We start from the raw sequence: 15,008 nt of genomic DNA on the forward strand, positions 1-15,008 counted from the left end.
TGGAACCGGCTCTCAGAAGAGGTGGTATTAATTACGTCAGGTGATTTATTCTCTTCATCTCTGTGAATGTTGTTTTTAGGCTGTATTAATGTTGCATCATGGTTGCATTGTATGTGCTGCACTTTGTTACCTTTTTTTTTTCGTTTGTATGATGTGTGATTCCCTCCCACTGTAATGCCACTTGTGGCGCTGTGGGTATTACAATAAACAAATAAACAAGACAGACCCTCTCCTGGAAGAGGCAATGGGGACAAGGGGAGTGCATTAAACAAGAGAGAAAACGCGGTGCCTGAAGACTGTGTACACAGGGTGCCCCTCACCAGAGGGGAGCACGTGTGCCATCCTTGTTCCGCAGGTACCGGTCCCTCAACGCCTCGTAGAAGTTCATCCGGCAGCCACTGTAGACTGGACGCACAGGCACAAACAGGGTCACAGACAGCCCATTCTTTTCACTACGCAAGTTGCATCAATGATAATGTCGCTAATTAAAAGTGCTGCTTTAAGACCTGTGCTTTAAAAAGGGTGTACCACTACCGCTGAATCTAATGATGACCACTAGTTTTTATCTGCACTCCACACAGACATCACGCTCAATAGTGGGTTTCATCCACAGTCACAACTAGTAGCAGAACTTGGCTGCTATGAAAGTACACGCTGCAAAGCACGTGGTGGCGCCATCTATTGACAGAATAAAGAGATGTATGCAAGAGGCAGCATGCACAAAGAAGTTTGCCGTACAAATGCCCAACTCTGCCTTTTGCCACAAGTTATACTACAGTTTTCATCAATTGCACTGCACACTTCTACTCCCTCCCAATAGAACATCTCGTCGCCTTTTTAACAGTCTGAACCTACAGAGTTTACATGGTTCCACCAATGCCTCTCAAAAATCCTTCCTGCCATCCACCATTGAACAGTGGAATGAGCTGCCTGAGGCAGTTGTAACTGAGCGCGATCCAAATAAATTCAAAACCCTGCTTTTCTCTCATCTTTTTAATAGCGGACTTACAGTGTAATGCCCGACACTTTTGAGTACCACCTCTGAACCCTTGTCTGCAAGTCAGTGTTCCCGTTTTCCTCCTCTTGGTATAGCGCGATGGCCACAGTGTACCTGTGATTGTTCCCTCTTTCGTTTTGTAATGCTCTTTTAACAATTATTTTGCCTTCTTCACTGTTATATTTCAGATGTTCCTATTGTTTGTGATTTCGTTTTTTTTGCTCCGCCCTTATGTAATGCCCCGCCTAGGGGTCCTTAAGGGAAAATAAATGATGATGATGATGATGAAATTTTCGCTCAACTAAAGGCATCTCTGGAGCTGCAACCATAACTGCCTCAAACTTACGCACAATATGGCATCAGTAATCAGTACAAAACAAACTGCGCAATGGACAAGACACAGAAGAGGCGCAGACAAGACGTCCCGTCTGCATTTCTTCTGCGTCTTGTCCATTGCACAGTTTGTTTCATACTGATGTCGTGCCCACCCAGTGTATGCTCCTAAAATATGGAACTTTACATTTTGAATGGAGCAGGCAGGGACTACCACCTATCAAGCGTAACACCACTCTCACACAAAATCGGAGCACAGATGAAACTGCACACCAGGTTCAAATTATATCCACACAGTCGTTCTATGGCAATGCAGAACCCCTTAACCAGACAGGTTATGTTGTAAACTTTTAGTTACGAGGTGGGCTTTTCGGTTGAAACTGAAAAACACTGATAAATGTACGTTTTTTTTTTATATAAAAAGAATATGCCCTGCAGCATAAGAAAGTTATATATACATGTGCAGACCGTGGCTACAAATGCCAACAAGGCCCGGTATTGAGGCCCATGGGTTCAGATTCGAGTGTCTGGTGGTCGGCTGGGGTGGTAACCCTGAATGCCGAGGTGTCGCTCTCTCTTGTGCTGTACATTGCACATCATCATCTTCATCAACTAACACTACTAGCGAACTAATATCATTGCCAGATGTGCCGATGACCCAGCAAAGCAAAACCATGAGCCAACCAGGCTGAACACATGGTTTCACATGTCTACTTGGTTTAACTATGTTAAAGCCCCTGCCACTTTTTGTGGTACAAACTGCTACAAGAGCGGCTAATTGAAAAAAAAAAAAGGCCAATGTACATCACCTTTGACCACACAGGGACATCACATGCTTCACCGATAAAAACCAAAAATTTGAACGTAGAAAATAATGTTCGCTGAAAAAAAAAAAAAAAAGTGGCATTCAGAAATAACCCCCCCCCCCCCCCAAAAAAAAGCCTCCTGAATTTTTGAAAAAATAAAAATTGAAAAGTCCAACCCCAACTTAACTAATATAAACACAAATCTATTCTAATGTTCATTAAGTCTGCAAATTCATAATGAACTACTGCTGCATTCAGGGTGCAATCAATTTAGGCTACACAAAGCTTTCTGTAGGCAATCATGGAAGCACTAAAAGAACCTTCAATTGCTCCATTAACAATGCAGTCTTTTCACAGTGAAGAGAGCCAAGCAGTCCACTCACTGAGGTGTCTGTAGATGGCTGGTGGCAACCCTTTCCACAGCTTCAACAGGCCTTCTTCACGTACTGCACAAGAGGCACACACAAACTTGTTTTCCTTCCAGCCAACATTCTTTTTCCAGCACATTCTACCCTTCTTTTGCATGCATTCCTGACTGGGAGGAAATGACCACTGACCTGACTGTGGTCATGGCATAGTTTATAACAAAATTAATTGTAAAATATTGACAGTCGGTAACACAAAATGTGAGCGCAGCTCTTCGCAGTGTCGTGTGCTGCTAGCCACCCTACGGGATCCTCCCATGGTGGCGTTCCGCTCTCCTAACTGGACATAAGATCTAAAACAAGGCGGGCTGAATAGTGCAGTGAAAGGCAGTCTTGAAATAATCCCAGGGCTTCACCAGCAAGCATTATTCCCCCAGGCTTAGAAAAGTAACCTGTCAGTGCACACTCAGTGGTGCCAAGTGTTAAAGGTGCACTGAAGAGGAATCTGAACTCATCTTTTTGCCACGGCAACTCGATCAACACGTTCCCAGCATTCTTAGAAATTTCGATTTATTGCCCTGTGTGGCCGATTTCCCTAATTAAATCGAATTAACATCCGGCTCCCTCCCTTTTTTTTTTTTAATTCTCCCCGTACGGTGGGCGGAGTCAACCAACGCATGGAGTGCCTTTCACCCAGTCCCATGGCGGCTTGCTGCTCTGCCATCGGCGGAGTAATACGTAGTAATCCGTAGAAGCAAATAGTTTGCGCATATTTTTATTTCTGCAGGCTTATTTTGCAGCTATATTATCTGCGAATAAAACTATTTATTCACGGAAACCTAAAAAACAAAATAAAGCGAAAGCAAAGCCTCCACGGAGCTGGCTGAAAGGCACTTCACGCGTTGATGGACTCCGCCCACCGTATGGGAAGAATTCAAAAAATAAAGGCGGGAGCCGGACGTTAATTCGATTTAATTAGGAAAATCGGCAACGCAGGGCAATAAGTCGAAGTTTCTAAGAATGCTCGGAACGTGTAGATTGAGTTCCCGCGGCAAAAAGATGAGTTCAGATTCCTCTTCAATGCACCTTTAAGAAAGAGAGCTCACTTGACAATTCATTCTGCTGGAGCTGAACCTTAGGACACCATATGTGTAACTCCCAAGACACCTCCCCACCTAGTCCATAGCATGGCATTGGTACTGTGTGCTGCTATACATAATGCACACATGGTTGCGAAATGGTTCCAAGAAATTGAAAAGCATGCACACAAACGCATAAGACAAGAGGGCGCCATGCGGCCTGATCATGTGCATCAAGTCTGCGTCAACTGTTGATCATCATCAGCTGACACTATCCAAAATGTTGCAGCCACCCTTCTTTTTTGATTGCCTCTCTTCTTAACCACTCACCGATCCCTGCAGCCGTCTTGAAGAAGCCGCGCCGGTCAACAATCTGGCCCTTGGCGGCCAGCTCCCCCTGGACCTGCAGTCTCGTCTTCACTATGTCCAGTGGGTAAGTCGCTGTGCCAAGAACAAAGTGAGCCACTCCCAGTCAAAACATTAAGAAGGCAAATGCAGCAGTGCAGATGTCCACCAAAGACGCTCAGCAAAACATTACGCCTTCAGATATCTCTTGACAACTCAATGGTGCTTCTTTTCAAATCCCTCATGGACTCTCCAAAAGCTTTGGATCACCACTTGCGTCAGCTTTTTCTGCCAGGTCAACCAGGCCAACTATACAGTTTAAAATTTCATTACCATTAGTAGTGACTCACCAGAATACTGGACGGTCTACAGGGCTAAAAGTTGCAGCCTAAAACTTGACTGGGCCCTGGTGCCGTTTACAATGCAGCAGCAGACATTGATTATAGAGTACGGTAACATCACTTACAACACGGTGTAGTAGAAGGCATCAGAAAATACAGACCTGCTGCAAGATTTATCGCAACAATCGATTCTTCTCATTTACAATGGAGAAAAGTGTACTCGTAGCTCTTTTGGGGATTTGAAGGCTATCTGTCTGTGTTTATAAATTACACCAGTGTTCTACACAATGACAGCACTCTTGGTGTCCATGATGGCCCGCACAGGACATCAGGCATGAATATAGGTTTATTCGCTTATTGCTAATTAATCTTCACTCTTTACATCAACATCGTTACCACCATTGTCATGAACAACCCTGAAGGATCATCATCATCATCATCAGCCTGACTATGCCCACTGCAGGGCAAAGGCCTCTCCCATGTTTCCCCAATTAACCCTGTCCTTCGCCATGCGGCCACCACATTCCCGCAAATTTCTTAATCTCATCCACCAACCTAACTTTCTGCCACCCCTGCTACACTTGCTTTCTCTTGGAATCCACTCCGTTACCCTTAAGGACCAGCGGTTATCTTGCCTTCGCATTACATGCCTTGCCCAAGCCCATTTCTTCCTCTTGATTTCAACTAAGATGTCATTAACCCGCGTTTGTTCTCTCATCCACTCCGCCCGCTTCCGATCTCTTAACGTTACACCTATCATTTTTCTTTCCATAGCTCGCTGCATTGTCCTTAACATAAGCGGAGCCTTCTTTGTTAGCCTCCACATTTCTGCCCTATAGGTGAGTACCGGTGAGATACAGCTGTTGTATACTTTTCTCTTGAGGGATAATGGTAAACTGCCATTCATGATCTGAGAGAACCTGCCAGGATGACATACCGCAAATGCTCCTGTAAGCTGTTTATATTATGTCCGCCAAATCATGCAGCCATGCACCTGCAAAATTGACTTTAGAACTCAGTTCAAGTCATTTTTACGGGAGATACCACGTTTATTACATCGCAAATAAGTTGATTTCTCCTCTGCATTTGCATAAAAAAATGTCAGATATTCATTGCACCATCAAAGTCATTGGCCAAGGTAGCTCCATTTAAAGTGTACAGAAGAGTATTACCGATCATTTTCACGTTGCCATCACTGCATCACACAAAGGACCTTTTCCTGGCCAAAGCTTCAATTTGTTTGCCGTTTCTCTTTACTAACTGTTCCAACTTAACATTTAAAAAAAAATATCTATACTACCAAAAAAAAACAGTAGAATGCAACAATCAACAAAAAATGCTCAATGGACCTCGCAGTTTCACCATAATAAACTTGGCAGCCTTCCTAACTAAATTCTTAAAGAAGAAAATGTGATAGCATTGAACTTGCCTGCCATGGTATCTACAATGAGCACCTGATGTTGTCCCCTCCCCCACCAAAACTTTGGTTGGAACCATTGCCCTTATATGGTATGCATGAGACATCACCCTCTAGAATATTGGAGTATTGGAATATTGGAGAATATTAGAGTGCAAAGTATGATCAACGAGTTAGGCAGAGCAGAACGGTGGGGCTAAAAATTAACATGCAGAAAACCAAAGTAATATTCAACAGTCTAGCAAGGGAACAGCAGTTCACAATTGATGGCGCGGTGCCGGAAGTAGTAAGAGAATATGTCTATTTAGGGCAGGTAGTGACAGCTGATCCGGATCATGAGAGGGAAATAATTAGAAGAATACGAATGGGGTGGAGCGCATATGGCAGGTTCTCTCAGGTCATGAATGGCAGTTTACCAATATCCCTCAAGAGAAAAGTATACAACAGCTGTATCTTACCGGTACTCACCTATGGAGCAGAAACGTGGAGGCTAACAAAGAGGGTTCAGCTTAAGTTAAAGACAACGCAGCGAGCTATGGAAAGGAAAATGTTAGGTGTAACGTTAAGAGTTCAGAAACGGGCGGAGTAGGTGAGAGAACAAACGCGGGTTAATGACATACTAGTCGAAATCAAGAAGAAGAAGAGAGCTTGGGCAGGGCATGTAATACAAAGGCAAGATAACCGCTGGTACTTAAGGGTAATAGAGTGGATTGCAAGAGAAGCCAAGCGTAGCAGGGGGCGGCAGAAAGTTAGGCGGGCGGATGAGATTAAGAAATTTGCGAGAATACGGTGGCCGCAACTGGCGAAGGACAGGGTTAATTGGAGAGACATGAGAGAGACCTTCGCCCTGCAGTGGGCGCAGTCAGGCTGATGATGATGATGACCTTCCATTGGATTACCATATGGGATTATACTAATCTGAACTACTAATCTCCCTTAATCCACCCAACTTGCTGGTCTTCGTAAAGTGTTGAGTGTGGGCGATACAACAGGTGTAGGTTGGGATAGGCGCTCTTCAGAGAAGAGGGAGGGTTGAGGCAGCGGAGTCTATGGATCCATACACTCTGCAAAATTCCAGAAGTCAGCTTCTCTGCATAGCAAAAACCCCTTCCCCATGGTGGCCTAACAGGTTTTGGTGGCAGAAATAGGGTGAAGCGCTGGAGACATCTATTGTTAGACTAATGTCGCACCCCCCCTCTTGCATGCTTTTGCCCTTTGTTGCGGTCCCGATAAAGGGATTGCTTTGCAGGCACAAGTCTCTCTCCCCACTGCAGTCAGAAAGGAAGGCAATTGTGTACTGCCTGCCAGTGCATGCACAGCATAAGAATAGAGGCACTTACCACGGTCCGCGCCGCTATGATTAAAGGGGATTTCGCTCTGTACGAAAGCTGACCTATGGAGTTTTGCAAATGGTCTAGTAAGGCATTGCGTTTCGAGCAAGCGGCAGGATAGGGGCACAGGGCAGGAAGGAATGGGCCCGCCTGGTAAATGTATTCCCGAGCTAAGGTGTGTACGCCCTGACATTGCCATCTAGGCCCTCGGTGATGACATGGTCTTCACGGAGAGTGTGTCCCAGGATGCATAGTGCTTGTCGCGGGACACGGCCGCTAGTATACGCTCAACAGGAGGCTGGAGAGTTGGTGAATATGTGAGCACAGCTGGAGTATCCAGCGTCACTCATATTTACGGCGACGGCGATCGCTTTATGTGGGTCTGGGGCTCGGTAAAAGGCTGCTGAAGGCAGCAGTGGAAGCCAGTCGGGCTTGTCTCCAAGCGCTTTGGGTTTCATGGCGCTTATGTCTGGGCTTGGGCAAAGGTGAACACCCCAACCCTAACACATATGTCCCCAACACCCCCACCATCTAAAGCCATGCCCTGGAACTGTGGGAGGTGAAGTTGACCAACGCATGTCTCGACAACCAGGTGGCGCTCATCGCCAGAAGGTCGGCAGAAGCAGTCCTGGACTGAGGGACACCCACATGCACTCCATACCCATCAATAAATGTTTACTCAATCAATCAATCAATCAATCAATCAATCAATCAATCAATCAATCAATCAATCCAATTTAATCCTTCTTCGGGTCGGGGGTGGACCACTTTCCAAATTTTGAGGGTCCCCAGATTCTCAAATTTGGCAGTAAGCCATGATTTGTCCAATGGTGGTCAAATAGTGCTTATGTCATGACCCTCTCAATTGCATTCATAGATCGCGGGCAGTCCTCTACCACTACTGGCGCGGTGGAGCCCCGGGACATGGTTTTTTTTTCAGGCATAGCTACCCGTGGGGCTTGCGAGACCCACGTTCTCAAGCTCCAATAAGGCTCATGTATAACCCCACGGTGGCCAGGTAGCAATTGCATTGCATTTATCTCAATTATTTTCATTGCCACGTGCCATGGGGGCACGTAACTCACAATACGGTGGCCAGGTTGCCATGTACAAGGGGGTACCCAAAAGAAACCGAACTAATTTTTTGAATCGGCAGAGCTTCTGTGGTACCGCATTTTGCAACTAGGAGTGCATAGAACGAACATTCCAGAGTCAGTAAGCCGAGTGCCGTCGCTAAAGGAGGTCAGACTAGTTTAGGCAGAGTTTTTGAGTGACGACTGTTTTGTGTGAGTGTCGTTTTTGCAATGGCTGATTTTCGTGAACAGCGTGCGCCGGTGAAATTCTGATTTTTTCTTGGAAAAAGTGGAATGGAAACTCTTGAAATATTCAGAAAGACGTTCAAGGACTTTGCTATGGGGACAACTGAAGTGTCCCTGAATAAAATTCTGAATCAAAGCAACAATCGTGCCAATGGAAAACTTCAAATTCACCTCGCCTCAAGAAAGCTCGTCAGGTGAAGCCAAACCTCAAAAGAATGCTGATTTGTTTTTTCGACGTGAGAGGAGTCATCCATTCAGAATCTGTTCCGCAGGGTCAGACAGTTAACCAGGGTTTCTACTTGGATGTTTTGAAAAGATTGGGCAACGGTGTGCGGTGGAAGCGGCCTGATTTGTGGCAGACAGGTGACTGGTTTTTCCACCATGGCAATGCCCCTGCTCACACTGTCCTGTCTCTACGACAATTTTGACCAAAAATGCCATGACCTCTGTTCCTCAACCCTCATACCCACCCGACCTTGCCTCGTGCTACTTTCTTTGTTCCTAGAATGAAAAGACAGGTGAATGGAAAGCGTTTCGCTGATGTTGCTGAGGTGAAGAAAAAAAACAACGGAGGGACTGTCAAGCATCACAAAAAATGAATTTAAACAATGTTTTGAAAAATGGAATGAAAGATTCGACAAACGTATCATTGCAAGCGGAGAGTACTTTGAAGGAGATTGAAGGTCTGCACTTAAAATGTGAACAAATAAGTTCAAACAAAAATAAGTTTGGTTTCTTTTGGGTACCCCCTCGTACCATGGCAGCCAGGGTGTGATGACGTTGCAAGGTCACGTGACCTCTCTCAACCAATTGCTGGATTTTATGACAGAGAAGCCGGAAATTTTGTGTGAGCCATAGAGTTTCTTACTATTACCTAGAGGGAAAGCTGGCAGCCCGTCTATGGGAGTTTCAATGGCGACCCCTCGAGACCACTTCAGCCACCATGGGCGCTCAAAGCATCATGGGGCGGTGAGCTACTTGTTGCGGAACTGCAACTTTTGGCCAAAAATAATAGAAAAATTAAGCTGTTTGATAACTACAAACGTCCTAATATTCAATATCTTGTCTAATGATTGCAACAAACGAGCAGAAAAGCATTTAAGTGCAAAGTTTGCCCAAAATAAGAGACGACTAGCTCTCCTATTGGCCAAGTAGTGAACACTATAAAAACTAATATTTCGTAATTAACAGGCGCACTTTTAAAAGTATATATGTTTTCAAAAAAGATGTTGTTGCTTAAATACTATAAGAGGTTTTTTAATGGCATTTCGGAAAAGTGAAACCTTTTATTGGCGTCGTGTGTCGTCGCGTTTTCACTACTATGGCTTTTGCACACTGCGTTCGCGCGAAAGTCGTCTGCGCACACACGGACAGCGTTTTTGGAATGAAACATCTTAGTAATGACGCTCCGTGTTCCCGAAAAACTACGACTGTTCCGCAACAAGTAGCTCACCGCCCTATGATGCTTTGGGCGTCCGTGGTGGCTGAAGTGCAGCGCCGCCAGCTTTCCCTCTAGGTAATAGTAAGAAACTCTATGGTGTGAGCGGACAACCTCAACGCTATTGCATTATAAACGTTCACTGCAGACAAGGGTCCCACACATTTTCCTCCAGTCAATGCTTCCTTCCAGCACTGTACACAGGGGATGCACTTGTGGAATAAAGCTTTCACCACTTAAGTTGCTAAAAAAATTGGAGGCGACACTTAAGCCTCGCCTTAAGGGTATGACTTGATTCCTGTATATGCAGAATTGGACATTCTCTACTTTACAGTAGTGCAGCGGTTAAACAATTTGCCACTGCCCTGTGACAGCTTTGTGTAGCCCACGTTGCCCTTCCCAAGCGACCAATCATTAATTTAACGGCCGCCTGCCACGGTGAGCAACTTGTTCACTATCCGGTGGGCAGGTTGTGATGACGCCGCAAAGTCACGTGACCTAGATGTCCCTCCTGCCTCCCAGGTTGCTCCCTGGGGACCCCCTGCCAGAGCCATGCCTGTGATTTTTCGCTCACAACGCCGGCACTGAATTTTCTGGCGGATGGTAACTTTAACGCTATCATGTTAATTCTACTATCGCATTAATTTCACCCCGCATATTAAACACACCTCCCAAATTAATATCGTGTTTTTGCTGAGAAAGTCTACGTATTATATGGTTAAATGCAGCAATTTCTTAAGCCCTTCAGCCTGCCCATATTTTCAATTGCAATAACAGTTCCCTGCATGTGTGTCCACTGTTGCCCTGAAAAACCACCATTTATGTGCTGTGTACTTCATCCTTTCTTCTTCATATTTATTCCTTCGCAAGCCAGCAAACACTTCTGTAACAATGCTCAAGTCTGACACAATCTGGTGCAACACAATCTGGTGCAACACAATCTGGTGCAACCTATGGGTTTTCTGAACCTCATGAAAACCGTAAATGAAAATGCTTCTGTTCATGCCGAGAAACATGGAACACACGCAAAGAGTGGACCTGTCACTGTTACACTCATCTGGCTGACCGTTATCTACAACGGTTCACATCCTGTGGGTCATACTTGTTGCATAAGTGAGAGGCGCTCTCAAGATTAGGCAAGACCATGAGAGATAAGCTCACACAGGAATCCTGGAGCACAGTTGCGTGAAACCGGACGGCTGACTGAATTACTTTCACGACACACATACTTGGAGGTGTACGAAAACAAAAAACAAATTTAGGGGCGATAAGTTAAATTGATGCAGAGGGAATACTACAGAATTTTTCATCCATTTGCCAATCAATTCCGATTATATTCATAACCGCTTCATTTACTCACCTCTTCCGGGCGATTCCCTTTCCATCTGTGACAGGTGGAGAGCGGGAAATCACCTGCCACGGTTAGAAGGTGAAGGCTTCATACAGACGCCGGACAGTTCTCGCCTTCATGGCCCCCCCCAATACTATCGCATTAAGAGGGAATTTTCCACCCCCCCCCCCCAAAAAAAACGTGTTTTTAAATTTGTGTTGTTTTGGGGTCCTGATTTATTAAAGAACCTTCTTACCAAGTTTGGTTATCAGTGCTGTAGATGAAAATGAAGTTGTTTCACCAGATAGCGATGCGCGTTTACATTCGATGACTCAGGCCGCAGAGCGAACAAAAAGCCAAACACGGAGTGAATACCCATGTTGGAAAGTTTGTTTTTCGCTCTTTCTAGCCACTGGAAACGTTCTGTCGAGAGTGCAATCAGACCACTAAAAAAAAAACCTATAAAATAAGGGCACAATTTTGGCTGCGCCAACTGTGGATAGGCTGCGCATACAGAAGATTGGTTTAGTTTGGTTTATTGAGGTTTAACGTCCCAAAGCAACTCAGGCTATGAGGGACGCCATAGTGAAGGGCTCCGGAAATTTCGACCACCTGGGGTTCTATAACGTGCACCGACATCGCACAGTACACGGGCCTCTGGAATTTCGCCTTCATTGAAATTCAGCCACCGTGGCCGGGATCGAACCCGCGTCTTTCGGGCCAGCAGCCGAGCGCCGTAACCATTGAGCCACCGCGGCGGGGCAGACAGAAGATTGGATTGGCGGAAACGCAGCACGTGACCTTTCAACATTCCATTCAGAGTCTCGCTAAGCCAGACTTTTGCTTTCGCTGTGTTTGACGTGGTTTATTTGCTTATCTTTCCATCGCCGAGTTTTTATTGTGATAAGCGGGTGATCGATCATGTCAACGTGGAGAAGCTTGCAAAAACGCCAAAGAGCTTGCGCCTCTCTGCACAAGTTCAAGAATGCAGAGTGCCCCAACAGGTGCCAGAAGACATCCTTGAGAACAGTGGAGACTAGAGCCGCCTTGGCTGTTTCAGTGAGGGTGAGGACTAGCTGCAGCTAAAATCATCATCATCAGCCTGACTACACCCACTGCAGGGCAAAGGCCTCTCCCATGTCTCTCCAATTAACCCTGTCCTCTGCCAGTTGCCGCCACTGTATCCCCGCAAACTTCTTAATCTCATCCGCCCGCCTAACTTTCTGCCGTCCCCTGCTACGTTTGCTTTCTCTTGGAATCCACTCCGTTACCCTTAAGGACCAGCGGTTATCTTGCCTTCGCATTACATGCCCTGCCCAAGCCCACTTCTTCCTCTTGATTTCAACTAGGATGTCATTAACCCGCGTTTGTTCTCTCACCCACTCCGCCCTCTTCCGATCTCTTAACGTTACACCTATCATTTTCCTTTCCGTAGCTCGCTGCGTTGTTCTTAACTTAAGTTAAGAACAGCTAAAATATGGATCCTAAATTAAGAAGCAACCAAAGACAGCATTTCACAAGAGCAGACAAGGGCGCTGGACAGCTCTAAAGCTGAAAAGATGACCACTAGTAGCAACTGCCACAGAAAAGCATCGTGGTGAAGAGAAAGGCTATGCAGCAGAGCAACGTAACTATTTTTGACCATAAAATTGAATAGCATGCTCTGAAACCTTTTGAACCTATTGTTCTCTGTTCGGACTTTTTGGTAAAACAACGCCGTGAGGAAAACTATCAATTTCAAAGTGGTTTCTAGACTGAAATTCTGTCAGAAACAAGATAAGGCAGCTTTTAGATCTCTACATTTTTTCAACTACACAAATATTTCAGATGTTTGATATACAATGACGAAAAAAAAATTACTTTCCCTGTACTAGAAACCACCTAGAAGGTATCTAATTGCAAACAATTAGTATATCTTCATCATTTTTAAAATGATAGTTTTCTTAAGCTAGCACACATCATTGCTCAATACAACAGCTATACTTTTTTTCTGTTTGCACTAGAGTGACGAAATTTACAATATAGTCTAACAACAAGGTAAATCCCTAGAAATTTTGTCAAAATTGGTACAGCAATTCTAAAGTCTAGCTTTCACCTGGGATTCCCCCTTAAAACAATGACTCTACTACACTTGTCTCTTGAGAATTCAAACTCAAAATGAACAAAAAATTACTTAAATAATCCATACTTCAAATTAATGAGAAACTTTTTAATACACTTGGCTTCGACGAGAACGAAATGTTAGTTTGAATAAATCTGCAGTTCAAATTGACGGAGTACATTGTAACTACATCAGTCGTGCATTTTACTGTGTACCATGAGTGATTTTAAGACCAAAACCTGAAATATGCTAGTGCAGGTCTTGCAAATTTTGTTACGATAAATGCTGATGCAGAGAGGGTACACAAAATGCCAAACTGGTATGTGCTCTGGGGTCTCGGCAAACAACGAGTTTTCTTTCAGCTTTCAGCGAACTATCAGTGAACTGATTCAAAGGTTGTGGAGCTGTGTTCTGTCTGAGCATGCAGACGAGTTATATCTCTTAGGTGCATCATGTTACCGTATTTTCCAGGATATAAGACACGGCTTTTTTTTCAAAAATCTTGCTGGTACATCCTATACAAGGGTGCGTCTTACATGCGAATTTTTGTGTTTTTTTTTGCGATTTCAGAAATTACTCTGGTTCATGTTCAAGCTTTTTCATCGAAAAAATATCAATACCAATAACGCGGTTGTAACACGGTTAATACTTCAATACGGGGACTGTCGTGCGCAACTTTTTTAGGTGAACTTTATTATGAAACGGCGGGGATGACGACTTCCGGGATCATAAACACGTGGCCATTTCAGAGGCTCCAAGCAAAAGCAATATGAAATGCCCAAAGATGGCGACAATCGCGTTTCTCGCCATTATCAAGACAAGCCGGCGTTTTCTTTAGTCACCCTTTGCAACTTTCTTTGCTCCGTGTACGTAGTGCGAAGAGAATGTTTCAACTGCGTTGCATCCAGAAATGAGCGGACTTTTTGATAGTGCATCCGAAGATGAAGACTTCGAAGGTTTTTAGTTAATATAAAATGTTGTTATGGACATAAGGAGAGTTCTTTCGTTTGTTTTCTTTTTTGCTAAAACGTGGGTGGGTATTGCGTGAGTGTTGCCTTTTCCGATCACTTAGCGGTGCTTAAGAACTTCTGACAGGTACGGTGCATTTTGCGATGGTCGCACAAGCATGTTTAATTAGACCTCACTAGCCTAACTGGGTAAATTGGGGTGCGTCTTATACACGGGTGCGTCTTATATACCAACTTTTTCAGTGACAGCCTGCATATATGGTGGGTGCGTCTTATACACCGGAAGATACGGTACTCTTCACGTTCGCTCAAGACAGCAGTAAACTGTTGTTTGTTTGCACCATGCCTGAAAACCATTTGGCATGACTGGTGTTGACAAACAACCGGCAACACCACAATCTCAGGATTCTTCGTCAGCGTCTTCTCCAGCAACTTCCTTTCAGAACACTTTATGACAACATGCCAACACCTAGACAATAAAGCTTTTTGTACAAAGCAGAAGTGGAAGATGCGTGAAAAAGACAGGTGCATCAAGGTATATAGACGCACCCCTGAAATTTGTGCACAGTGAACAGCAGACCAACAACCTGACAAATGTGTCCTGTCAGTCCCGTAATGCAAGTCCCCATGCCCAAATCCAGCCATGTCGGCTACGTCCTGCCTTGTCACTCTATGAGGTTGTCCAATGACCTTGGTCCTAATCCTTTCCCACCACTTTGTACACTGCACTGCACATTTCTAGTAATGTGCTTTTATCAACCTGGGATTTAAATGATGCATTACAACTAAAGCGGCGTCATTCCCCACTAGAGCCATTTTTCAAGACCCCTCCATGCTA

The 15,008-nt window shown here is 44.7% G+C and overlaps 1 protein-coding gene across 1 annotated transcript in view; it reads right to left on the bottom strand.

The window, feature by feature from the left end:
* The window catches only part of Ucp4A (Uncoupling protein 4A), a 32,060-nt gene that overhangs the window by 14,661 nt on the left and 2,391 nt on the right, over positions 1–15,008 (bottom strand). The window contains exons 3-5 of the mRNA XM_089587910.1: positions 3,911–4,021; positions 2,520–2,582; positions 321–405 (exon numbers count right to left, since the gene is read on the bottom strand). Of these exons, the coding sequence (XP_089444036.1) occupies positions 321–405; positions 2,520–2,582; positions 3,911–4,021 (259 nt within the window). The remainder of the gene's footprint in view (positions 1–320; positions 406–2,519; positions 2,583–3,910; positions 4,022–15,008) is intronic.

Source organism: Amblyomma mixtum, chromosome 4 (genome assembly GCF_055824585.1).
Source record: "Amblyomma mixtum isolate Tamu chromosome 4, ASM5582458v1, whole genome shotgun sequence".
Classification (NCBI taxonomy): Eukaryota; Metazoa; Arthropoda; class Arachnida; order Ixodida; family Ixodidae; genus Amblyomma; species Amblyomma mixtum.